Source organism: Xenia sp. Carnegie-2017, unplaced genomic scaffold (genome assembly GCF_021976095.1).
Source record: "Xenia sp. Carnegie-2017 unplaced genomic scaffold, XeniaSp_v1 HiC_scaffold_14, whole genome shotgun sequence".
Classification (NCBI taxonomy): domain Eukaryota; kingdom Metazoa; phylum Cnidaria; class Anthozoa; order Malacalcyonacea; family Xeniidae; genus Xenia; species Xenia sp. Carnegie-2017.
This window is the reverse complement of record NW_025813447.1, coordinates 9,118,005-9,144,537: the sequence shown is the minus strand read 5'-3', so window position 1 is coordinate 9,144,537 and position 26,533 is coordinate 9,118,005. Positions and strand designations below refer to the sequence as shown.

The window sequence follows — 26,533 nt, the reverse complement described above, 5'->3', positions numbered from 1 at the left end:
TTTTAGCTTGATAGTGACTTTGAAATAAAGTCGAAATAAGTCTCTTGCTTTTATAACTCGAATCTTTTTACAAGATGATGTTTTTTGGAGTGTGTTTTTTCTTTTATTTTTTGAAATTGTCTGCTGGAAAAGGATTTCAGACACGAACTTATGATATAAAAATACGATTTACGAACTCTCTGAACCACTACAATTTAAAAACTCGTTAATAATATATCATATTATACCTTATGAAATCAACCTTAATAATTCACGTGGTTTGTACATGGTGAAGTATATAAATGGCAATTAGGATGGCACATAATATAATGTTTTGTCTTCATCATTATTCTCTATAAGTTTCAACTTTATTAGCATTTTATACATGGACAAATCAAACCAAAACAAAACATCACGATACCTAGCGGCATATTAGAAGTCATTTAAAATACTTTATGCGTTATATCTATATTGCTTCTACTCGTGTTTTAAATGTTACGTCATAGTATTCAGTTCATTAACAGAAGAAATTTTCAATGTCTTTAAAGTATTTTTTATTCGTTTGTCTTTTTCATTTCTTTTGTATATTTTAATTGAGATTGTTTACTAAAGTGTTTCTTTCTTCGTATACGTTTAGGCAAGATAAAACTCGTATATTATTTGGAGACAGGGTTTGTATATACATATGATCTTCTGACTTAGTGTTATGTGAATCTGACACTTGACAGGAGTATTATGTGCTATTTTATTTAGCAATCGGACGGTCGTAAAAAAAAGAAGAAGAATTTACTGTCCAAGTTTGGTTTCAAACATAAAGGAGATAAGACTGGTGTGTAATGACAGATGATAATGATAGATAATTATAGATAATGATAAATAATAATAGATTATGATAAATAATCATAGATTATGATAAATAATGATAGATAATGATACATAATGAAAGATAATGAAAGATAATGAAAGATATTGAGAGATAATGATACATAATGATAGGTAATGATAGATAATGATAGATTGTATTTTCGTTTTCATGTGTTCACGTGTCTGCAAAACAAAATGTTTGCCAATAAACATTTTGACAATCCGGCATAATTTTTTGAATTTCCCAGACTCGTGTGCATATCCAGTTGAAAAAAGAAAAACTCTTCTGGAACACTTTTTTTTCTGTCCTTTGTGCAATGACCAACTTAAAACACAATTTTCACCTTCAACTATTCATTTTTCTACAGATGCGGTTGGTTTGAACAAAAATAGCAGTGAAGTCGAGACACCTATGGCTTCTTCAGAAGAACACACAACGGTGGATGATTTGCCTCGCAAGATAAGCGATGACGAAGACGATAAGGAGAATTTGACGTAGTGAACTCTTCATGATCGGAGAGCTATCGTACTGAGGGTAATGTTTCACGAGCTGTTTGCATCCTCTTTCTTGCTCGTTTGAATGCATCTTGACGAAAAAATGTACACTTAAATTATTACACGCACGTTCGCACATTATTTGATAACATTGAACCCCACATACCTAACACTTGTGTTAATGATTCCATTACACCAAATCCTCTGTCAAAAAAGGAACGATATTATTGCCGGGATTGTAAAATAATTATTTTTCATCGTTGCTTGAAAAACAGGCTATTTGAAGTAGCTCAAACCCGATTAATATGTGACTTTAAGTAGTTAGAAGTCTCAATGTCTTTGTCACGAAAAAAAAGGAAAATTAGCTCAAACCTGATTAATATGTGACTTTAAGTAGTTAGAAGTCTCAATGAATTTGTCACGAAAAAAAGGAAAATAATTTATTTTTAAGTTCATGCGGTGACTTGTAGTTCGACAATCTTAACCTCAATTTGCAAATATTATCATGAAATTTCAACAAAATGGAAGTTCGTATTTTCAACAATTCTTTTCATGTTATGCATTTTACAAATGAGCAGACAACTTAAAAAGGGAGGATGAAACAATAGATATTCCTCCGGTTTTCTTTATGACTTGGTGCCTGATGACAACATTGCAATTTTTCCAATACCTTGTTCCGTGAAACGTTGTGCGAACGTTTTTCTTCCTCATTTGACGGTCAATGAAACCCCTGTCAAGGTTAGAAGACACAAATGAGTCATTGAATAATAACAATGATCGTAACAGCTCGAAATTCGAATGGATAAATAGTTAGTTTAAGAGGGTCTATATCAAATATCAGGCGAAATATGTCATTAATAACCGATAAAATATGTGCGAACTGCATAGAGGCTCTAACATGCACAAAAGCATGATATACCTACCCACATTGTTGTACAATGTTCAATTTTACTCGCACACAGCCAGATGTTGCTGCTCTAAATCCAAACTTGCTTAAAACTTTACTCTACATAATACATAAATAAAACCATTACACAATTTAATGTCTTCGTGTCTTCCTTCACGAAAGTAGCTAATAATCACCAAAATGGACAACTTTTCGTACATTTTCGCTGCCTGCCGGCTGCTTAACGTAAGTAGCATCTTCGAGTTCCGGTGATCCACCGATAAAGAAACGACGCATCTTTGGTACAAGTCCATTCCCTGTTGGCCTCCACGTATTAATGATGACGTCATGGCTGCCGGCTTTGTTCGGTAGTGTGACGTATCCGTAGCCTTCCGTGCGAAAACATTCCCATAAGTCGACTGACAAAACCTCAATGAACAGTGTTGGCCAACGAATGAAATCCCCTGATAATAAATCAAGGTAAAAGTGTTTTGCAAATCTCGAAGTTTAAATGCGTCACAATCGTTTATTTTCAATCACCATCTTCTCTTTCCGTTGGCTGATAGCTCACGTGAAACTCGAAAGGAAAAGAAAAATGCGCGATGTTGTTCTGAAAGAAAGAAAGAGAGAAGTCCTTGCTGTGAGAAATTTTGCAAAAAAGGGTAAGAGCATGTAGGTTTTTTGTAAGGAGATTGCGAAATGATATACTAGCGATTCAAAACCTTTTCTGTTGATTTCGTGAAACACGTTTGCGTCACTCCAGATAGATGTGGAGATCCTTGCGAAGACCAATCTTTATATTGAATAAAATAGTTATAATGTAATATAGCATACGTTGCTTACTACCAGTAAATCTTATCATAAAACGTGTCGTACGTTTTGGTAGTTCCAAAAAAGTGAATGTACAAGCCGTCATACTCAAAATCTTGCGCAGACACTGAAAGATGAAATACACAAAAACGTCTCGTTCTATTTTGAAGATAGTCTTTGAAATACATTCATTTCAACGTTTTTTCGATAACTTTCACACTCGTACCAATTTCACCAAAAATGGACGTATTTAGTACTCCGTCTTGTGGCTAAAGAGAATACAAGAAAGACAATGTAAGCCTCTTCAGTACATTCAAGATAAATTTTTCCGGTAACCTCTTTGTATTTTTAGTAAACAACAACGGTGCGTTACTCTTAAACAATGCAAAATGCTTACGTTATTTGAAGTTACCCTTGTTGCTCATTTAACCATTAATACTGTTTACTTGTATGACGTCATTGCAGAAATATCCACTTAAATTTGTACCGATAATATAAACGCTGTTTACCGGTTGGTCTTACTTTGACTGTTGCTGAAAATCAGCGTCATAGCCAACACGTTTATTTAGTCCTACTATGTAAATTATTTATTCTTTTTACAGCGAGAACAAACATTTGAATGATGATGTAATGTTCTGAAATTTACGTAGCAGGACAGCAATTTAAATGCGAACCATGCCTCTGTTGTGAAAATGGGAAGGTTGTGGGATTTTTGTTGGTCGCCTGCTTTAAGGGTGTAATTGACTTGACCCACTGTAACTGGCTTTGAGTTGCTGCATTGTCGCTTTCATACGAATGCAGTTGACTTAATAAACATGTATCTGTTGCATGGGATTTTTGTTGGTCGCCTGCTTTAAGGGTGTAATGACTCGACCCACTGTAACTAGCTCTGAGTTGCTGCATTGTCGCTTTCATACGAATGCAGTCAATTTAATAAACATGTGTCTGTGGCAAAGTAAATAAAACCTATGACTCTACCATACCAAAGGGTGAAATTCCGTTCCAACTTGACTCGCCAAGTACATAGCGTGTCTGTTGTAAAGCTAAAAAATAACTGCGTATTGGAAATGAGTCGATGAAGTACAGATCAATTGTAGTGTCCGTTTCATTTTCATCACGAGACGAAACGTGAAACGTTTTAGACTTATTTAAACGAACCTCGTCAAAACTCTTTATCTCACGTTCTTTTTCGTCTCTATAATTTGAAATAAACAGCATTAATACAGTCATTTCATTGTCGTTTTAATGGAGCATGTTCCACTGTGTACTCAAATACTCATTGTTATCTTGTCATTTCAATGGAAGCATGTTCCACGGTGTTCTCTTATATTCTTTGATACTGTGTAATTTTAACTGAAGCATGTTCCACTATCTACTCATTGCTACCTTGTCATTTCAATGGAAGCATGCTCCACAGTGTACTCATATACCTCTAAATGAGAAACACAACATTGCCTTAAAACGCTAGGAAAAGAATGAACAAATGTCATATACTTTGAAAAAATACCCTTCAAATCACCAGATGTCTGTATTCTGTAAGGTGTTTTACCGTGGTTTAAGTCAGGTTTTATTGTGATTTGACCCGTTCCATCGATCTAGAACACAATAAATAAGGAAATGAACACTAGTAAAGGTAACTACGATCTCAAGTCGAGTTTCCGCAAGGGGATAAAATGGTGTGTATTGAGTAAACCAAAAAGACCTTAACAGAACAAAGTATATATTCGTCTTCTAAGGAACCAATTCTAGAAAAAAAAGAAAGTAAAAGAAACAAGATGATTGTTGCTTATTCATACCGAGAGAAGTTAGCCACAAAGAAATCACCCAACACCCTACGATCGATTGTTTTATTGAGTAAAATCTTAAATGGTGTCTAACCATTAGTTGCAAATGATTTTCAGAGATGATGTATGCATATCACTTCCATCTAGTGGATTTTTTTTCACTAGATCAGGTCTAGTGAATTTGGTTTAGAAGCACACTCCCGATCTGGCCTGGAGAGAAGCACACTCCCACGTGCCTTATACATTCTCAAATTCAGAACAGTGTTTAAACTCATTCGACCAGATTCAGTTAAAAAAGTCACACTTCTAGAATCTCTCGTACCTGCCATCCACACTCAAATCCGCCATAATATACATTATTCTGAACGGAGTTGAGATAACGTGGTTGTTTTGTTTGGCCACTTCCCTGGGATCATCGGTGACAATGTGGGATCGTAAACCTCGATGACCGTATGTTCTAAATGGAATTATTTCAAAGAAGATCTGACTGGCGTTAAAAAGGTAAGAAGACTGGGGCGAGGAATGGCGTCAAACGTCAAAACACCGATCATTGTAAGATTGTGTTCTCGTATGCTGTTAGCCTGCAGTGGCGAAGCCAGCCCGCAAGTTTGGTCGTGCTATGTAAATTTTTCTGTGTTCACTCATATTGAAAACAATAGATTTCTAAAGAAATGAAAAATGATGATTATCTGAAATGTACATAGCACGACCAAATTTTCGGGCTGGCTAAGCCATTGCTGTTAGGGCTAGTTCACACGGGCAAATTGTATCGGATCCGTCTCCCTTATGAAAAACGTTTGAATTTCCAAACTCTAGTGTATTACAGGAAAGACTTCAGAAAATGCAATAAGCTTACTGTCTATCAGTTAATTTACAAAACTTCTCGTTAACACTTGAACATCAAGTACTTCAAGCACATACCGAGTTTTAGCAGCGGTTCTATCGATATTTCTTTTACGAACGTGTACCATATTGTTCGTCAGGTAATGCGGTGTTTCGTTCGGATTCGTCGTCATGGTTTTCAACAACTAAAACTCAAATATGTCTGGCTTACTGAGGAGCTTTGTGAGTTTACATGAGATACGTATTTCGCATTTGAGAGAGAAAGATGCTTGAAACGAAGTCATTAATCTGGCTAATTTATTATAAAAAATATTGCCATACTATCAACTTGATATAATGGCAATATTGCCAATATATAAATGTTGCCATTCTATCAATTTGATGTAATAGCAATATTGAACCAGCGCTTTCTTCCTTTTGTAGGAATTAGCTTAAAAGATTTCACCGAGAGAAAATGATTTTGAAAAGCAGGGACCGGGGGAGAGGGCTGGAGGGGCTATACCCCTGCATTAATTTAGCCTTCAAAGTTGGCTACGGACTCCCAATTGGCAACCAAATTTTGAGGCTCTGGCGGTCTATAGCCTCCCCCTTCAAATCAAAAATCGGTCCCTGGAAATTTTATAATTTTTCATTCAGGACTATCAAATATCGCTCCAACTGTACTTTTGAGGCTTAAAATCATTCACTAATTTTTTACTGATGTGTATCTTAATGAAAGCGAAGTTTCAGAATTCTTGGATCGAACCTCTTCAGTGTTGGCGTAATCGTCTTCATCGACGTATGTGAAGATTTTTTTATTGGGTCTTCCGTTCTTTTGCCTGCATGTGAACAATGAAGATTTGGGTTTAAAAGAGTTTAAGTAAACTTATTCAGATCACGAAATGTGCCACCTCAACTTCATCACAACGCGATGATATTGCTGCCCCAGGACGGAAGAGCAATTTTGACGAATACTGTAATATTCTTCTTCTCGCTAAAAATATCATTGGCAAAGTAGAATGTCTCATTTTTCCTGTAGTGCTACTTAAGCATTTTTCGTTAAATCCAACCTGACTAAACAGTTTTTCCTGCCAAACCACTTTCGTTTCTTCCTTATCATCATCAACGTTAGCTCCTACACACATGAACAGACGCAAACATGACATATATATAAATATAAAGAAAAAACACACACACACAAACACTCGTAGTTTTGTACAGGCTGTGTAGCGCTATCTAAGTACGTAGATAATGAAAATGAATGTCAAAATTCAAAGGGTTAAGTTTTCTTTACTGATGTAAATTCCACATACTATTCCTTCTTCTATCAATACGTTCCATCTCAAAAGCTTCTTGACCGGGTTCCTTGATATTCCTCAGGTTTTCTGCAGTCGATCCTATCCTCGATGTACTTGCAATGGGAATAGCACTGGCTGCAGTGACTTTTCTTAAATTCACCCTTGTAATTTATAAATAAAGCAAGGTTTTCAATAAAATATCAAGCGTCTGAAATTTAAGATGCGTTTACAGTTTTTGTACCGAAATGCTAGGTTTCTAGGGAAATCTAACGATCGATAATGTCCAACGCTGACATTTTCCAATTCGTCCGCCATATTTGTTTACTTATCAACCAATGACACAGCCAGCCCAAGAAATACTTGAGTTCGTTTACACACGTCATGGACCACCGGAGAAGTCAAAGATGTAAGTATTCATGTAAACACTGACTAAATCGACCGGAGAATGTGTTGTTTTTGGCAAGAAAAAAGTCGCCTTTTTATTTCATCATTATTTCTATTGAAGAATGGGTGACATCTATTTTCTCACACTTTCTCAAGGCCTATGCCATCCTCGTTCCAAGGAATAATTGGTCAACAGAATCTGGAAAAGCAGTGTTTGTGCACAGTGGACTGCCTGTAATTCGAGCACTTACTTAGAGTTTTGTAACTAGCAAGTGTCAAGGTCAAATCATCGGTCTAAGCTTTCAATTCACGCGACATCGCCACGTGCCATCGTATGATGCCACACAATCTGCAACAATCTTGGGAAAACACATGGGTAATGTTACTAAAAAACCTCCAATAGTTACATCTTTCCTTCTCAAAGCCAAGATGAAAGAAACGCAAAATATAGCCTTGAAATTGAAAAAAAGTCAAAATGTTGCATTACACTGAATCTTTCTCTTTGGTTTTATTTATGGATGGTTTAAATTTCAAGACGATGCTGTGAGGAGAATATTTTCTCTTCAGCACTTCTTGAAATTATTAGCTAGAAAAGGATGTCACTTAAATACCAGGTAGAGACCGTGGTAAAACCCGACCTCCTCCGTGATTTACCCGTAAGAGATATACGGAACGCCCACGCGGATTAATTATCCGGTAAGGGATTTTCTCCGCCTCACGCGTCCCTTTAGCTTACGGCCATTTATATGGTCTATCTAGAACATATGCGCCATATTCAAAAACCTCTTCAGAAATTTTGCTCTTTCAAATATTTGAATGTAACGGAAGAAGAAAGCATGCTATTTCTCGGCGTAACAAAAATGTATAATTACAACCTATCAGTTGTCTGAAATTCACACGTGCAGTACGCATGACAATTACATGGTGTGATGTCGCATTATGCCATCATCAATCATAGATGTTAGATACTGTATAAATACATTCTTGATGACTCTACTTTGAACTGCTTGTGTGTTGGGAGAGGACGATCAACGGGCCACAATTCATTTTCTTAGAACTACTTTTTTATATTTGACTTCACTGCTTGTTCCTAAAAGAGTAAATATGCCGGCAAACAACACGAAGAAATGTCTTGAGAGTTTGACCAGAGACGAAATGAAAAAGATTTGGAGGTCTGTTGATTGTGTCTGTTTTGATGTCGACAGCACTGTCGTGCAGGAAGAGGGCATTGATGAATTAGCAGATTTCTGTGGAGTCGGAGAAGCTGTTAAGCAATGGTAAGATATTTTGAAACGACTACATGAAATATTTAGTTGAACGGTTTTTGGTTTTCGAAATATTATCAAATTCAAGTACGCGTACTCAAAGTTCTGAAGAATCAGATTTATACCCCAGTGAGATTTATATATTTAGAGAAAAAAAGACGAATTTGTCAATGCTGATTGGAAAAGATACTGCGTTGTTTGGTTAACCAGCGTATATACGTTTTATAAAATATTTGTCTTTATTTTAATAATACACGTATATTTTGACGTGCGTTTATTTATGTTTGCTTCCGTCAGCAAGTTTGTCCACAAACTTTGAACTTTAAACAAGAACCACTTTGCGTAATCTATCGATTATTCGAGTTTGGAAATTGGCCAGTTCTGCCAAAAAATTAATGTTGAAAGGCTATCCAGCTTAATTGCTAATATTGTATACATTTTATGAAACAGGACCCTGCAAGCCATGGGAGGAAATATACGGTTTAGGACAGCACTTGAAACCCGTCTAAATATGTGCAGCCCTACCTTAGAGCAGGTATTGTCTCATTACTTACCTATTGACAAGAATGATGTTTCAGTTTTCAAAGTATTTTTCATTAAATTTAATGTTTGAATCAATTTACAATTCCTAGTCTTGATCAATTCAATTTGTGTTTAAGTTCTGTTCTGTTTAATGCCATTCTTCACCATTTCACACATTTCTTTTCCCCATCCTACAGCTTGAACGCTGTAAAAAAGAACGTCCTCTGACTTTAACTGAAGGAGTAAGGTAAGTATTGCCAATGGACTGGGAAATATGCTTACCACATTTGAATTTGATAGTCCTGATAGCATTTCTGATTTGATGTCTTTTATTTAAGAGATTTAATCGCATATTTACACATGGAGAAGATTCCTGTATTCTTGATCAGTGGTGGTTTTAGGCAATTAAATGTACCTTTGGCCCATCGTCTTAACATTCCTTCTGAGAATGTGTTCTCTGTGGAACTTTTATTTGATAGTGATGGTAAGTCGTCCAAACTCTCCATGGTGTGTTCCATTCATGCTAACTTATTTATTTTTTATTTAAAGTTGAGCAAATTTGAATTAAAGTAATAAACTTAAATTTTTTGAATTTTTAAAGGTCGATATCATGGCTTCAATAAAAACAATCCTACTTCTGATTCTGGAGGTAAAACAAAAATTGTACAGCGTCTTAAAGACAAGTATGGTTTCAAAAGGTATGACTGTGGTTTTTCTTAGTTATAAATAGATTACATATGTTGTGCTTTTCCTTTCCTTATTGTCACATTTCATTTTTTTAGATTGGTCATGATTGGGGATGGAGCAACTGATATGGAAACATGTCCACCAGCTGTAAGCACTGTATTTAAACATCATTTGTCTTTTATTTGATGTAATGTATCTGGTTATTTGCATCTCACTGATCGTTTGAATTATTTTTGATTATCCAAATTTCCTCAGACATTCATCTATATAAAGATAGTAATATGATGTAGTTGTAACCTTATCTTGGTAATGATCATAAATGATTGGGTTATTCACTTGAACTTTGTGCCCAAGCACTTTTGTACAACAAAGCTCTTTGTCTTATGAGCAATGATAAGTCACAATAAAATTGTTACTTAAACATTGTGATGCTCATGGTAGTTCTTATCTTTTCTTAGGATGGTTTTATAGGATTTGGTGGAAATGTTGTTCGAGAAAAAGTTCGCGATCATTCGCCGTGGTTTGTCAACAGTTTTCACGAACTGCTCAACGAATTAAAAGTTGCTAATTGAATTGTCCACTCAATGGTCCATAGAATTTTTATGACGTTCGTTTTTGAATCAAAATTTCCGGATAACTTTTATCACACCTTATGGAGATGCCGTCTATAAATACTTATATAAGTTTGAAAATTGGTAAATGTATATATGTATATGTAATGCAATTATCATTAACGAACAACACACATGGTCAGGGGATTGCATAGGTCGTTTCTCAACTTCAGAAGTATACATTATATAAAAAAAAAGTAAATTAATTTATTCTTGCAATTACGAAATACTCAATTACACTCAGAAATGAACATTTCGTTCTTTTCATATTTTAATTTCCTGATTATTTTTCCGTCGTTACCGTGTCCAATGAACATCTCGCTCTTTTCATATTTTAAATTCCTGATTATTTTCCCGTCTTTATCATATTTTTGTACGAATGAAATTTCTTTGAAAGTTGCGCAATGTATCGCTTTTACCCCACGTAATCATTACTGGATTAAAGTCCCATTTGTCAGGGTGACCAAGAGGTCGCTTCCATCCTGAAGTTGACCACTTGAATACAGGCTGTTGATCGTATGTTGGTCCGCTGACTGCATACACCGTAAAATTCTTGAACAATTCATAACTTGTTATCTGTAATGACAGAGCAAGAAGAAATAATTTTAAAGAACTTTAAGTGTAGGAATTTGCGTTGTACAGCTTGGACACGTAGCTTACATCCGAGAAATCTCAGCGTACGTGTATGAAAAGCTCATTTGCCATGGTGAATGCAACTAATTAAAACTGGAAAACGCAAAACAACCCTAATATTTGTGAAAAGAACTGTTGTCATACTATAACCCAAGCACTCTGCGCTAGATTTGGCACTACAACGAAATGTCTGTTTTGATAGCAAAATGACGTGTTCTTGTGGTTTTCGGCATTTCACAGCAGAGAAGAGAAATTCGACCTTTGACATCACTAAGGACCTGTTCATATGAGACTGGCCAGCCCGCTTAAGACGGGCTAGTTAGCTTTGCCGATATCTCACCTCATATTATTTTACAGTGTTTTTGCAATTGCGTTCATGTAAAGAGCGGGCCAGCCAGACTTGGCGAGATCCCGCTTGAAGGAAGATATGAATAAGAAACAAATTGGCCAGGCAAACTAGCTAGCCCGGTTTAAGCGGGCTGGCCCGTCTCATGAACAGGCCCTAAGGTGAGAAGTGCTTCATCTCTACAAACACGATAATACTCGCCTTTACATCGATTCCACCTTCACTGATATGTCCAAGGGCATGAAAAGGATATACTCCATGAGCAGGATTAAGATCACCTCTCCTGAAATAGCGTTCATCGCACTGTAGGGTGGTGTGCAGTTACACTTCGATAAAGGATCGTTTTTGAAATCGTTGTACCTGTGAGATTACTACATTTCGACCCTCATAATACATGGTGAATTTGAACTAAGCATACTTTCTTCTATAGTTAAATTGCTCTGTCATTGAAGAAACTTCACATAAGACAGATCACGTCTTAACGTGCGGCAATGGGAAACCAACGCTAAACTCAATATTGGCCTGTTCCATTTCAACTTACCTCATCACTTTCATCATGCTTTCTAAATCTACAACCTTGCCTTGATCACGTCTAAATATCTGTGCTCGAGGAGAAAGATCGTAGTCAAAATATGTTCCATACTTTGCCATTAAAATATCGGTATTGCTGATGTCAAAGATAGTCTTGAAGTATCTATAAAAAAAGCTTCGGAATATCATTCTGCGATGAAGCTTGTGATAAAGTGACGAATGTGTTTTCATGTGTTTACATCTTTACATGTAAACAAATAATTAATCACATCAACGTACGGTAAATTATAGCTTGCCCAATATCCATTTTCCTTTAATATCACTGACAAGTCAGCCATCTCCACTATCCCTGGCATTTGTTCCAAAACCCAAAGTGTCCCTGGTACCACAGGTTGTCCTGGTGTGAACAGTTTGTAATCCAGTATCATCCACTGATGAGAAAAATTTATAAGTCAGGAGCTTATATCTATTAGCTTATAATCACATGAATATGTTATAATTATTATGTTTTTAGTAACAAAACAACCATAGAATTTCCAAACTAATATTTTTAATTAAAATAATGTATCCTTGAGACAACTTATCATAGGTGTCACTAATATCGTTTACTTGATTGTTGTACCTAAGAGAAACGAAAAGAGAAAAAAAAACGAATTAGTTGTGAGAAACTCTCAGACTTCGTCGTGTCTTCACCAACTTACGTTCCACTATTGTGTTTTGAAAATATCGATACCCATTCTTGACAATTTTTGCTAGCCTATTGGCCAGAACTGTTCGTGCCCATTCCATAACCGTGTTCTTGGTAATGTATTGCCAAAGGTCTTTGTTGTAGTTATCAATGGTTGTCTCTTGAGTGACCTGTTATAGAAATTTTAATGTCTATTTCTTAGTTGGACAATGGGCAGCGCTATAAGCTGCTTATTTTGCTGTGATTTCCTACAGTTGTCCTCATACTGAACTAGTTGTTGAATTTTATTCTCTATCTCTCCTCATTTTGTCTGTGTATATTAACTCGTAATATCTGTAATTTTTTGTAATGTTTGTCTCGTCTTTTAGATGAACTACCGGCTACTTAATTATGAAGATAATAGCTCATTATTTACCATTCCACTACTTAGCATGTAAAAGTCATCGGAACTGTACACCAATCCAGGGTAAGAAGAAAAACTTTGCTCTCGTGCTACAATATGGAGCGCTGGAAGATGAGGAACAATGTTGTCATTTTTTTGGATAATATCATACACACCATTTGTTGATTTTACCTGAATTACTATTGTTCACTAACTGTAAATCATATAGTTTATACACTCGCAGCATGGACCAGTAATTGGCCCATGTGACGTGAGAGATCAAGATGTCCATGTTATTTGGAAGAAGTTTGATCAAAGCCGAACAGGAACCGCTGTCAACCACGTGATGTGTTCTATTTAGCAAGGCTTCTTTTAGATCACTCAGACCAACACCTAGTCCAATTTGCATCAATCTATAAATAATTCAAAATTGGGAAAAAGGTTTATCTCATGATGTGAGCTTAATATCTGTCCTGCGTTATAATCTGTGTGTTATCTTTCTCTGTTCTACAGTGTACTCCATCACCATACCTACACTGACAGACGTTGTTCTATATTTTAGACACTGTAAGTCTTTTCTCTTCTGTAAGGTAAGTCTGTTATCTTTTTGTGTTGTTTTTTTCATCACTACCTACACTGATAGATGTTATTGCATTATTTTAGACACTGCAAGTCTTTTCTCGTTATGCAAGGTAAGTCTGTTATCTTTTTGTGTTGTTTTTTTCATCACTACCTACACTGATAGATGTTATTGCATTATTTTAGACACTGCAAGTCTTTTCTCGTTATGCAAGGTAAGTCTGTTATCTTTTGTGTGTTTTTTTCATCACTACTTACACTGATAGATGTTATTCAATATTTTAGACACTGTAGGTTAGTTCTCGTTCTGCAAGGTAAGTCTGTTATCTTTTTCTGTTGTTTTTTCATTACTACCTACACTGATAGACGTTGCTCTATATTTTAGACACGGTAAATCTGTTCTTGTAGTCAAAGGTAAGTCTGTCTGTTTTCTTTCTCTGTTGTAGTTTGATTACTACCTACACTCATAAACGTTATTTATTTCATATTGCAGGGTAAGCTTGTTTTCGTCGTACAAAATAAGTTTGTCCTCGTTCTCTGGTGTTCCTTAATCATTGTAAATATCAATGATTATGAGCACCAGAGAACTGAACGTACTGGAAATCAGAAATATGTACGTACTGGAAATCAAAAAATGTCAGTGGGTGTCTCTTTCCAGTTTCAGTTGCTGCGTAACCACGTTGTAAACCATGAAGTTGTTCGTAAAGGAGTTTTACCTATGATGAAAACAAATAGGGATGTTTGAAGATTTATTTTTAGTAAAGTTTTGTTTTTGAACTCAAGCCTTACCTGGTACCAGTAGGGATCGTTACTCTTTGATTTGACTTGCATTGATATAAACACAAAATTTTCATTTATAAACTCAACAATTTTTTTACAGATGTCCTTGTATTTTTTATAGGAACTCGAGAGAAAATTTTTCCATGTCATTAAGATAAGATCTGCCGTCAAATAGCCCTCCACCATTCCTGCACCTAAAGATTGGATTTCGTCTGGAAATTTGCTGGACGTGTGGACTTCAAGATTTGACCATCTACGAAATATTTGTTTTTATTGTAGCTATGTCATTTTATAAGCTTGTTCGCGCAGGGATGTAGGTCTTACAAAATTGAACGAAACAACAAGTCTTACAAATTGAACGCAAAACAAGTCGTTGTATTTGTTGCATCTTAATAAAATTAACATAGCATATCAACAGCTCTCTGCTTGTAAGATTTCTAAGCAAGTGTACTTTTTTGTTTTTATCTGCAGGCTTTATGGCTTCCTTGAATCAACTCTTTTTCAGTGGTTTATACTTGGAAAATTGATATCACAATGGATGGACATTTTAGTGACGGTGGTGTCTGGTGAGCTGATTGACCCGGTAAGATTTTTATTCCTTATAATAGTCCTTTATTATGATTTTTAAATAACGTTGTTCTGTGCGTGCATGTGCTTGGCATGGCCGCATCCGTTTAATTGGTCCAGCTATGTGACCATTTTTGTGTTTACTCACTGCAAGTCTGCAAGAACTGTAGATTTCTAAAGAAAAACGAATGCTGTAAAATTTCCATAACACGATTAATCTTGCCGCTCAACTATGCGTTGCTACGCTTAATTCAAAAATGTTCTGTCCAAAACGTTTTGATTATTCAACATTAAACGGCAAATAAAAATTCCCTTGCACTGCTGGGGAAACCGTTTGATTTTTTAAAAACTTAAAGATACGACTCTTGTGTAGTTTTCTAAGACGAGTGCTATACATCATGTATCGTATGCATAGATATAGTAGGTCGAGATTACTGACGAGCCGCCATATTGCGTGACATCCATGATAAATCCAAGATGGCGTGGGAACCGGGCAAAAACATAGAGTCACTATAGGGTAATTGATGTTTTTCGCAATTTACTTCTTCTCATTGTTTTCAAACTCTTCCGATAAAGTTTTATTGGAAACAAATCTTTATTTCAAGTGTTTTGAAACCATATTGGACAGTTATAATTGAAATACGGGTGAAAATATCGCTTTCGAAATATTGTGTAAATTGGTCGTTATGTTGTCTCAAGTCGTTTGTCCACTAAGAGAAACAGATTTTTTCAGCTTTAACTCCCATACTGATTTGTTGCGCATCGGAATATGTCATATTGACAATTTACAGAAAGATTGGGGAATCAATCTGAATATTTCTGACAAAAAAGCGACTTATTCGAGAAAGCACTCCCACTGTACTCGTACTGATATGTGAGATTCAAACACGGTTTAGAAAGGCCATCCGACTTTGAATGAATGAAAAGAGGAGCAAGGAGATACATAACACTGCAGCACTATTATCTACTGACAAGATCTTAGTGAAGCTATTAAAGTTAGTAAACTTAACTGAAGGAAACTTACCTCATCTCAAGTAATTGTATCCAGGAGCATTGGCTATACTGATGAGATCTTACAGCTAAGTGGTTCAACGAAAGATAAGGAACTTATGTTCAGAAGCTTGTTATATTAACAGTGGTTATTTCAAAATCTGTCATAATTACATTCAAACACATAACCCAAGATACTGTTACAATACTATTTTTTGAGAGAGTTATAAAGCTCTGTATAAAGTATTTTTTACCAGAGCTAAGGTGTTCATTAAATTTATGTATTATCTTATGAAATATTTGATATGGATGTCATCGGTGGCATATCCAAAATGAATGTTTTACACTTGCTATGTAAATTTCACTGCATCATTCCTCATTTCATTAGAAATCTATTGTTTTTACAGTGAGTGAACACAGCAAGATTGAGATAGCATGAGCAAATAAAAATGCTGGCTATGACTGAGATTATTATAAGATATAGCTGTGAATAAAACATATGTGACTTTTATGCTTATCATACTTAGTTATAGTATATGTTTTTATTATGCTATAGCTACAACACCATCTATGATACCAGTTGTTTCCAATGGCAATACAATTTTATAACTGCAAATGTCTAAATTGCATCACATTATTAACATGCAACTAATGACTTCTGACAAAAATTGTATCATACTGCTCAGTTGGTTCATTTTATGACACTTACGTACAAAGATAAGTAAACTACTGATATTTCTTTGTTCAATACATGACAGCCCCAGCAACTGCCAACTGCTCTGTTGTCAAGCTTAACATCTTTCAAGACCTATGGCAAGCTTACAAGTCCATCCTCCTCATTGGTAAAAGTAGTAAAAGCAGCAGATAAAGCCCTTCGATGAAGATTAATTTTCGCATCTTTTTGTATGTATTCAATATCATGTATTTCAATGTGGACGAACAATTATGGGAACTAAAGCAGACGAAATCCGTTTAGTTTGGTAGACAAACGCCTCGAGACAACCAAACGACCAATTTACACAACACTTCGCAAGCGATATTTTCGCCTGTATTCCAATAACAATTGTCTAATATGGCTTCAAAACATTTTTAATAACGCTTTGTTTCCAATAAAACTTGATTGGAGGAGTTTGAAAACACTGAAACGAAGTAAACTGCAAAAAACAACAATTGCCTCATACTAGCCCAAAGTTTTTTGCCCGGTTCCCGCGCCATCTTGGATTTATCATGAATGTCACGCTGCATTCTTAATAAGTCTTATATTACGTTACATTCGTTAGCGATCTAGACCAGGGGTCTCCAAACTACGGCCCGCGGGCCAGATGCGGCCCGTTGGGCTTCTCAATCCGGCCCTCAGAGGCACTTCAGTAAAAATAATAATATTATTAAACAAAATAAATTTTGTGCAGAAAGTTCACGTTATGTCGCAAGCCAACTAGCAAGAATGGCTTACGTCAATTTTTCTCCCAACTTCCTAATTCCGTTTCAAGCGCACTGCGAAATTTAAAAAGCTGAAGGATAACTTCTTATATTCTTCGGCCCTCAACATGATGGATGAAAGTTCATGTGGCCCTCTCGCTGTAAAGTTTGGAGACCCCTGATCTAGACCTACTATATCTATGAACGTATGGCATTCAACGTATTGCGTTTTGCAATAAACGGCGTCATCATTACAATTCACTTTTCCCAGTTTGTGTTAGTTTTAAATAACTTTTGTCACAAAACAGTTGAGAAAATATCAGATGATTTTCGTCGTGTGTTAACTCACAACCTAGATATCATTAACATATAAAGAGAAACAAACGCACGATGAGCATATGGTCTTGATGCGAATCTTGAAATTAGCAGGAAATGCATGTAGTTACGTGTCTCTATATTATTGCTATGGCATTTTGAGACATTTTCAGATCAAATTTCGGGAGATATTCAAGACAAAACTGTGTGAAACAATACTCTATATAATTTCAACAACATATGTAATTTGTAAACCAACCCAGTCTCATTCACTTTGTTATAAAATCTTCCCCAAGCTACAGCATCGACTTGATAACCTTGATCAAGGCGAAGTTTGCCGGTAATCAGATCCATGTTGACTCTGGCTTTTTTCTCTGCATTTCCTAGTGTATTTTGTGCGAGGAAAATACATAAAACTGATAAAGTTATCCAATTCATCATTTTTTTTACTTGTGCAATCGTTTAATGATGGGCAGAGAACTTTGCCTCTAATTGTCTGTATTGTCTTCGGAATGATTCGGTCACACCTCGGTGTAGAAACGGTAATCAATGCTTACGAATCTCTTACGATTTCACGAATTCTTCAAACTCAGTGCAGTTGATTTGTATTTTAAATTTCGATGTTCCATAAACAAAAACATAAAAATTCAAACCCCTTGATCAATAGTGCCTCATTGACTCGCAACAAGACAAAATTCATTCACGTGTTTTTAATCCTAGTGTATTTAATTTGGTGGGTGACAAGGCTTTCTTAAGTTGATATCTGATTCAAATGAGTATTATTAGGCGGGTTTCAAATTTCATCGTTAGGCTCAAAAAAACACTGAAATATATGTATATTATCATGCGTTTATAAGTTGGTTCTTTGAAAGTTGCGCAATGTATCGCTTTTGCCCCACGTAATCATTACTGGATCAAAGTCCCATTTGTCTGGGTGACCAAGAGGTCGCTTCCATCCTGAAGTTGACCACTTGAATACAGGCTGTTGATCGTATGTCGGTCCGCTGACTGCATATACCGTAAAATTCTTGAACAATTCAAAACTTGTTATCTGTGATGACGAAGTGGAGAAAAATTTATAATTTTAAATCCAGAATTTTAAGAAAATAATAAGAAAAAGCTTTCATAATTTCATCTTGTCTGACGATAGCAATGTCCTATTTCGTCGTTATCAGTAATTTCACTTTATCAAAATAATTTGCATTGATCGTTCTCACTTGCCTTTGCATCTGTTCCTCCAAGACGGGCATGTCCGAGCTCTTGGAATGGATAGACCCCTGAAGCAGGGTTTAGATCCCCCCTCGATGAAATGGCGTTCATTGCACTGTAGGGAGGTGTGCAGTTACACTTTGATAAAGGATCGTTCTTGAAGTTGTTGTACCTTTAAAAGATAAATAATTGTTAGTTACAACTTACAAAATTTGTATGAACTAGAATTGTACTTGCCGCTCTATGTAATTATCTACACTTCAATTGCATAATATCTTAAAATTCCCTTATTATTGTAGATAAGAATCTTACAATCAATGCACTTACCTCATCATTTTCATCATGCTCTCTAAATCTACAACCTTGCCTTGATCGCGTCTAAATATTTGTGCTCGAGGAGCAAGATTGTAGTCGAAAAAAGTTCCATATTTTTTCACTAAAGTATCAGTTTTGCTTATGTCAAAGATAGTCTTGAAGTACCTAAAAAAGCAGAAACCACTCAATATTATATAACGTATTTGATGTCTGAACTGTGATGTGCTATAATGAAAAGCATTTTATGATCTTGTATTGGAGGAAATGTCTAAAAAGCAATAATGCTTTGTATATGAAATGCGTTAATCACGTCATTTTCACAAAAACAACCAACTTTCTATTCACCCACCAGCTTCTTTCTTCAATGCATTTATATAAGACTCGTCAACTCACGGTAAATTATAGCTTGCCCAATATCCATTTTCTTTTAAGATCACAGACAAGTCGGCCATTTCCACTATCCCTGGCATTTGTTCCAAAACCCAAAGTGTTCCTGGTACCACAGGCTCTCCTGGTGTGAACAGTTTGTAATCTAGTACCATCCACTAATAAAGATGAATATAAAATTAGCAGAACGATCGTCTTTAGGTAACAGATTGGTCTTTGTTTTCGAAAGTCGAATTCACTTACTTCATTGTTGTAGCTAAGTTGAAAGGAAAAGAAGACAACGCAAAAGTTAGTTATAAAAATGCTTCATCTTCAATTCTTTTTTATGAATGTCACCAACTTACGTTCCACTATTGTGTTTTGAAAATATCGATACCCATTCTTGACCATTTTTTGCCAGCCTATTGGCTACAACTGTTCGTGCCTATTCCATAACCGTGTTCTCATTGATGTATTGCCAAAGGTCTTTGTTGTAATTATCAATGGTTGTCTCTTGTGTTATCTGGTCGTAAAATCAAAAATACAGTCAAAGAAGAACTGACAAAGTTCGCTCATACGTTTCAATTTTAACATAAGTTGTTCATGCATTGTTCGCTTCCTATGAAGATGTATTCAGTCGACAAGATAAAAAACATTGGATGACAGACATATTTTCGTGTGAAAAAATCAAATAGTGAAAATCATTACCAAACCACTGCCAAGCATATAAAAGTCGTCTACACTAAATAGTAATCCAGGATAAGAAGAAAAACTGTGATGTTGTGCAACAACATGAAGAGCTGAAACATAAGGTGTAATATTGTTATTCTTAGGATAACGATGGATCATGTACATCTGTTGTTGATCTTACCTGAATTACTATTGTTCACTAATTGTAAATCATATAGTTTATACACTCGTAGCATGGAAAAGTAATCATTCCACGTGACCTGGGAGATGAAGATGTCCTTGTTATTTGGAAGAAGTTTGATCAAAGCAGAGCAGGAACTACGGCGAACAACGTTATGATTTTTTGTTCTTTTTAACAAGACTTGTTCTATATCACCTCGACCTTCCAAGTTCATAAGTCTTGAAGAAGAAATTGGATTCGAACACCATTTGCTACATGATCATTCTTAAAAATGCATGCTAGTTGTTTCTGTTGCTCAATTATAAAGTCAAAGTTTGTAGTCAACAAGCTGAAGGATATCAACAATACTTAAATATGAGAAGCCGAATGTATACATTAATGAAAACAACTTTTTCAGCTTAATATATATACCATTGCTACATGTCATCCATAGTCAAACGTAATTACGTACCGGAAGTCAAAAGTTGTCAATGGGTTTCTCTTTCCGGTTGCAGTCGCAGCGTAACCACGTTTTAAACCTTTGAGTTGTTCGTAAAGTAGTTTTACCTGTAAAGAAAAAAAAACAGATGTTGAAACCTAGACGTGGATTCTGTGTAAAACTAAATTTATTTTTCTCTTACTTGGTACCAGTAAGGATCATTGGGTTTTGATTTGATTTGCGATGAGAGAAATGCTGAATTTTTGTGAAGAAACTTTGAAAGTTTTTTGCACATCTTTTTTTTGTTTTTACAGTAGCTTTCGAGGGTGTTCTTCCATGACATTAGAATAAAATCTGCTGTCAAATAACCTTCCACCATTCCCGCCGCTAAAGACTGGATTTCGTCTGGAAATTTGCTGGACGTGTGGACTTCAAGTTTTGACCATCTTTGAATTGTAAATGCAGATAAAAAGTGAAATTGTTTAGGTATTGATGAAATTCTGTTTTCTTATTTCTTGTTGAATATTGTCATATATATTGTTTTTTCTGTAAATTCCTGCAAATTCTTGCACGTTGTTGCATATTCTTACACATTGATAATCATATGTAACATTAACAAAATCAAATAATTAATGGGGAGACTAAAAGTGAAATTACATAATGGTCAAATTCTTTATTTTTACATTTATTATTGTAAATTGTTATACATTTTTATTTGTTTTTGTAGATTTCTGCAAGTTCTTGTAAATTGTTGCATATTGTTAAACGACTTACGAAGTATAATTGGTATGTTAGATTTAACAATCTTATTTCATTTCAATTGTGTATTTTAGGAGAAATAGCCAGAAAACTATTTGTGTGAAGGAAAAATACGAAACAGTTACCACAATCTGTTTATAAGGTCAAATATTTCGCATCGTTGATGTCGGAAGTTCAATTTGGAAATATAGAATAACTTTTGGTGTGCAATGTAATAAACCTTTTCTGCTTCGTTATTTTTGTAATTAATTGACGATTTGAAACCAATGCGCGAATGACAAATCGGCAACCAAGATTTATGAATTGATACGCAGAATAAAAACATAGGATTATTTTAAGTTTAATCAAAGTGTAAACAGCATTTTGTCAGCCATTCTTCAAAATTATTTGTGTTTGCAAATTGATATGATTTTCTCCAGACAAATAAAAAGTAACCATGTTTTATTGAATTTCGTTAGGAAGTAGCTAATTGAGTTGAATCTATATCGACGTTTGCCCATTCATATCTTTGCTTCTTGCGTTTATTTATGTGAAACTCAAGTGTGGCTTGTTGTTATTTTTTCAGATGTAGGAAAAGAATATCCTCAAATGCGCGTATGAGTCAGTCTACTGATAAGCGACGCTACGCTTTTACATATTTTGGTTCGTGGTTGTTGAGTAAACACAACTTACAATGTGAAATACGTGTCAGATGTTGTCAATGACGACTTAACACATCAAAACATTTGTTAAATTAAATTTTGTCCTACCTACCCAGTTTTATTGACTTTGTTGGAAAATACTCCCCACGCCACTGCGTCTACAAGTAGTTCCACTTTAATTGAAAGATCGCCCGTGTTTTCATCCAATATGACACTGGTGTACAATTCATCCTTTGCATGTACAAGCTGAGTGAGGAAGAGACAGAAAATTGTGAATTGAAAAAACTTCATTGTTACGTCGAAGAGTAGAGAGAGTGCAATGAGCGACGCCACTTTAATAATGTAACCTGACCGTTCTAATTAATGTAACAGTAGGTGGTATATAGAAGCTGGAACACACAATCTGCAGGAATTTAACCAATATTAAATTATGAAAATTATCCGAGTATTGTCCTCTTTACAACATTTAAAAGAGCATCTGAGATTTCGCATTCAAACGCATTTTGAAAAGGGTATGAGTAGCATATTATATACTAGCCATGTTAGAAGATTGCAGTGGAGATAATATTTCTTATAAAAACCAGTGATGATTATATTTATTATATATTATATTTATTTATTGTAACTGTTATGCCTTTGTATCAAGGAAACCTCTTTGAAAGTTGCGCAATGTATCGCTTTTACCCCACGTAATCATTACTGGATCAAAGTCCCATTTGTCTGGGTGACCAAGAGGTCGCTTCCATCCTGAAGTTGACCACTTGAATACAGGCTGTTGATCGTATGTTGGTCCGCTGACTGCATATACCGTAAAATTCTTGAACAATTCATAACTTGTTATCTGTTATAAGTATGTAGAAAGTTAGAATCGCTTCTAATAGTAGAAAGTAAAAGTGAGTTAGCTTTTTGTCATGCAAAATGTCGTTTGTTCTTTGCCAAACGTTTGCAGAGCACTTTAGTAAAAATGATGATACTCGCCTTTGCGTCAGTTCCGCCGTGGCGTTTATGTCCAAGAACACCAATTGGATAAACTCCCGAGGCTGGATTAAGATCACTTCTTGCTGAAATTGCATTATCTGCACTGTAGGGTGGCGTGCAGTTACACTTCGACAAAGGATCGTTTTTGAAATCATTGTACCTAGAGGAACAAATTATCCAGGTACAACAGACTCAAAATTCATACTTTGTAGAAATTCGACTTATGTAATATTTACTCGTTGTGAGAGCATGATATCTTAAAAATGTCGTATTGATGCAATTGGTGAACACGAGTTTCATACTAAGTATCTATCAGCCTTATACGATCAATGCCCTTACCTCATCATTTTCATCATGCTTTCTAAATCTACAACCTTGCCTTGATCGCGTCTAAATATCTGTGCTCGAGGAGCAAGATTGTAGTCAAAATACGTCCCATATTTTTCCACTAAAGTATCAGTTTTGCTTATGTCAAAGATAGTCTTGAAGTATCTAAAAAAGCAGTAACCACTCAATATTATATAACGTATTCGATGTCTGAACTGTGATGTGTTATAATGAAGATCATTTCATGATCATCCATTGGAGGAAATGTCTAAATAGCAATAACGCTTTGTATATGAAATGCATTTATCACGTCATCTTCACAAAAACAACCAACTTTCTATTCACCCACCAGTTTCCTTCTTCAATGCATTTATATAAAACTCATCAACTCACGGTAAATTATAGCTTGCCCAATATCCGTTTTCTTTTAAGATCACTGACAAGTCGGCCATTTCCACTATCCCTGGCATTTGTTCCAAAACCCAAAGTGTTCCTGGTACCACAGGTTGTCCTGGTGTGAACAATTTGTAATCCAGTACCATCCACTAATAAATATGAATATAAAATTAGCAAAACAACGGTCTTTTATCAAGTAACTGAATTATTTTTGTTTTTTTAAAATCTAGTTCACTTACTTCATTGTTGTAGCTAAGTTGAAAGGAAGTAAAGACAAAACAAAAGTTAGTTATAAAAATGCTTCATCTTTAATTCTTTGTTGCGAATGTCACCAACTTACGTTCCACTATTGTGTTTTGAAAATATCGATACCCATTCTTGACCATTTCTTGCCAGCCTATTGGCTACAACTGTTCGTGCCCATTCCATAACCGTGTTCCCGTTGACATATTGCCAAAGATCTTTGTTGTAGTTATCAATGGTTGTCTCTTGCGTTATCTGCTCGTAAAATTGTAAATACTGTTAGAGAAAGACGTCGTTTTTAAGACGTAGCTAAACAAAACTGACATGTTTACTGTCGTTTTGATAATATTTCAAAGAATTTGTCTTTCTTGACAATAAGTTAATATATTATAAGAAGTAACAAAAACAAAAGATGCTGATTTCTATAAACAGTTTTCAATACCAATCCACTGCTAAGCATGTAGAAGTCATCTCCGCTGTAAAGTCTTCCAGGATAAGAAGAAAAACTGTGCTGTTGTGCAGCAACATGAAGAGCTGGAACATAAGGAGTAACAGTGTTATTTTTAGGATAACGATAGATCGTGTACATCATTTGATGATCTTACCTGAATTACTATTGTTCACTAATTGTAAATCATATAGTTTATACACTCGTAGCATGGACGAGTAATCACTCCACGTGACCTGAGAGATGAAGATGTCCCTGTTATTTGGAAGAAGTTTGATCAAAGCAGAACAGGAACCGCTACCGACCACGGGATGTGTTATTGCTCCTTGCGAGAAGGCGTTTACTAGATCGTACAGACCTCCCAGTTGCATTAGTCTTTAAGTAAAAATCAATATAAATAAGCGGCTTTTTGTTTTCAATCGATAGCAAAATATAATGAAAGTGTTGTCCTTGTCTTGTTATTTTTTATTGTTTATTCATCGGTTTTTGTCATACTAATGACCATTTTATTTCTGTGTTTACTTATAGTGGATATTATAGTCGATATCAAGTGAGATGATTACAAACCGGAAATCAAAAGTTGTCAATGGGTCTCTCTTTCCAGTTTCAGTTGCAGCGTAACCACGTTTCAAACCATAGAGTTGTTCGTAAAGTAATTTTACCTGTGAAGGTAAAAACAAAGCAATTCTTTTTAAATGAACCTTTAATATAGAGTTAAGATATTTTTTCTTCTTACTTGGTACCAGTAAGGATCGTTAGGTTTTGATTTGATTTGTGAGGTGACAAATGCTGAATTTTCCTCCAGGTACTTTGTCAGTTTTTTGCACGTCTTTTTGTTGTTCTTGCAGAAGCTTGCGAGACCGCTTTGCCAAGACATTAAAATAAAATCTGCCGTCAAAAATCCTTCTACCATTCCTGCGGCAACAGATTGGATCTCGTCGGGAAATTTGCTGGACGTGTGGATCTCAAGATTTGACCATCTATATATATAATGGATATTAGTGATGTGAAAACTGTTATGAATGAAATCGTACATATGTCATGTTTCATGAGTAAGTAATTTCATTTTAACGGTGCAAGAATTTTTGCTTTTCATGATGAACAAAACTTGAAAATGTTAAAACAGGCCTTTTGCAAATTGCAATAAATATTAAGAATTTTGTATGTCTAATATGTCAGCTCGGTTGATGTTTGTATGTGCTGGGATTGATTACTAAAGGATCAAATTTCGTTTGACCAAGGTTATGATGTAGATTTTTCTTACAATACTTTCAAACAACTGAGCCTTTGACATTAAACATTACTATTGATTTACAGGCAAAGGAAACCGCTTTATTTTGATAAGTTATGAAAAGAAATGTGCAAAAAAAATTGTAGGAAACGGCAACCCTCTGGTGAAGATGCAATTGTTATTTGTTGCGTATACGATTTATTCTTATTATTGCGTAAAACATTGTCGTTGAATATTCCAGCAGCATTTGGTGGACTAGCCATTAAAAATTACATACTTTTTTTCAAAATGGCGTGATCGTCATATAGCTTGTGAGGAAAATTATGCTGATAATGTAGATTCATCTAGTAATGTCAAGCACTAAGCTGTGATGACAATTTTATAGCTCGTGCGACTTGCGTCAAAACTATTTACAATGTGAAATACATAACTGATGTTTTCAATAGATAAACAACTCGTCGATGGAACTTTTTAAAACATTTGGTGAACTAAATCCCAACCCACCCTGTTTTATTCACTTCGTTTGAAAATACTCCCCACGACACTGCGTCTGCAAGTAGTTCCTCTTTAATTGAAAGATCGCCTGTGTTTTCATCCAATATGACACTGGTGTACAATTTGCCATTTGCATTTACAAGCTTAGTGAGGACAAGACAGAAAATTGTGAATTGAAGAAACTTCATTGTTACGTCGA

The 26,533-nt window shown here is 35.3% G+C and overlaps 3 protein-coding genes, 3 long non-coding RNA genes and 2 pseudogenes across 6 annotated transcripts; 4 read left to right on the top strand and 4 right to left on the bottom strand.

Annotated features, from left to right (window-relative positions):
- Window positions 1-710: 710 nt before the first annotated feature.
- On the bottom strand, window positions 711-7,755 carry LOC124434985 (Meckel syndrome type 1 protein-like). The gene is given in 22 exon segments (XM_046984948.1): window positions 711-1,429; window positions 1,505-1,542; window positions 2,009-2,068; window positions 2,262-2,344; window positions 2,444-2,688; window positions 2,765-2,834; window positions 2,947-3,017; window positions 3,101-3,114; window positions 3,116-3,161; window positions 3,261-3,303; window positions 4,018-4,077; window positions 4,193-4,229; window positions 4,421-4,466; window positions 4,542-4,629; window positions 4,737-4,779; window positions 5,141-5,275; window positions 5,740-5,846; window positions 6,407-6,479; window positions 6,552-6,634; window positions 6,711-6,775; window positions 6,954-7,099; window positions 7,180-7,755. Coding segments are annotated over 22 exon segments (1,692 nt in total). The 5' UTR covers window positions 7,254-7,755; the 3' UTR covers window positions 711-1,364.
- Window positions 7,756-8,273: 518 nt separating this feature from the next.
- LOC124434990 (phosphoserine phosphatase-like) lies at window positions 8,274-10,658 on the top strand. The gene is made up of 7 exons (XM_046984952.1): window positions 8,274-8,599; window positions 9,038-9,122; window positions 9,307-9,356; window positions 9,448-9,593; window positions 9,711-9,807; window positions 9,892-9,943; window positions 10,255-10,658. The coding sequence occupies exons 1-7, from the start codon at window positions 8,427-8,429 to the stop codon at window positions 10,366-10,368; spliced, it is 717 nt and encodes a 238-aa protein (XP_046840908.1). The 5' UTR covers window positions 8,274-8,426; the 3' UTR covers window positions 10,369-10,658.
- On the bottom strand, window positions 10,595-18,160 carry LOC124434986 (annotated as a pseudogene).
- On the top strand, window positions 13,751-14,203 carry LOC124434991. The gene is made up of 3 exons (XR_006944954.1): window positions 13,751-13,781; window positions 13,852-13,880; window positions 13,952-14,203. It is a non-coding gene; the product is annotated as an uncharacterized LOC124434991 (long non-coding RNA).
- A 184-nt stretch (window positions 18,161-18,344) lies between the features above and the next one.
- LOC124434989 lies at window positions 18,345-22,536 on the bottom strand (annotated as a pseudogene).
- LOC124434993 lies at window positions 21,213-21,975 on the top strand. The gene is made up of 2 exons (XR_006944956.1): window positions 21,213-21,302; window positions 21,544-21,975. It is a non-coding gene; the product is annotated as an uncharacterized LOC124434993 (long non-coding RNA).
- LOC124434987 (putative phospholipase B-like 2) lies at window positions 22,523-26,529 on the bottom strand. Its single transcript, XM_046984950.1, has 11 exons — window positions 26,344-26,529; window positions 25,345-25,588; window positions 25,176-25,270; window positions 24,766-24,983; window positions 24,603-24,694; window positions 24,258-24,415; window positions 24,157-24,169; window positions 23,915-24,066; window positions 23,534-23,686; window positions 23,195-23,354; window positions 22,523-23,057 (listed from the first exon to the last, which is right to left on the bottom strand). The coding sequence occupies exons 1-11, from the start codon at window positions 26,520-26,522 to the stop codon at window positions 22,845-22,847; spliced, it is 1,677 nt and encodes a 558-aa protein (XP_046840906.1). The 5' UTR covers window positions 26,523-26,529; the 3' UTR covers window positions 22,523-22,844.
- On the top strand, window positions 23,303-24,215 carry LOC124434992. Its single transcript, XR_006944955.1, has 2 exons — window positions 23,303-23,375; window positions 23,954-24,215. It is a non-coding gene; the product is annotated as an uncharacterized LOC124434992 (long non-coding RNA).
- Window positions 26,530-26,533: the final 4 nt, after the last annotated feature.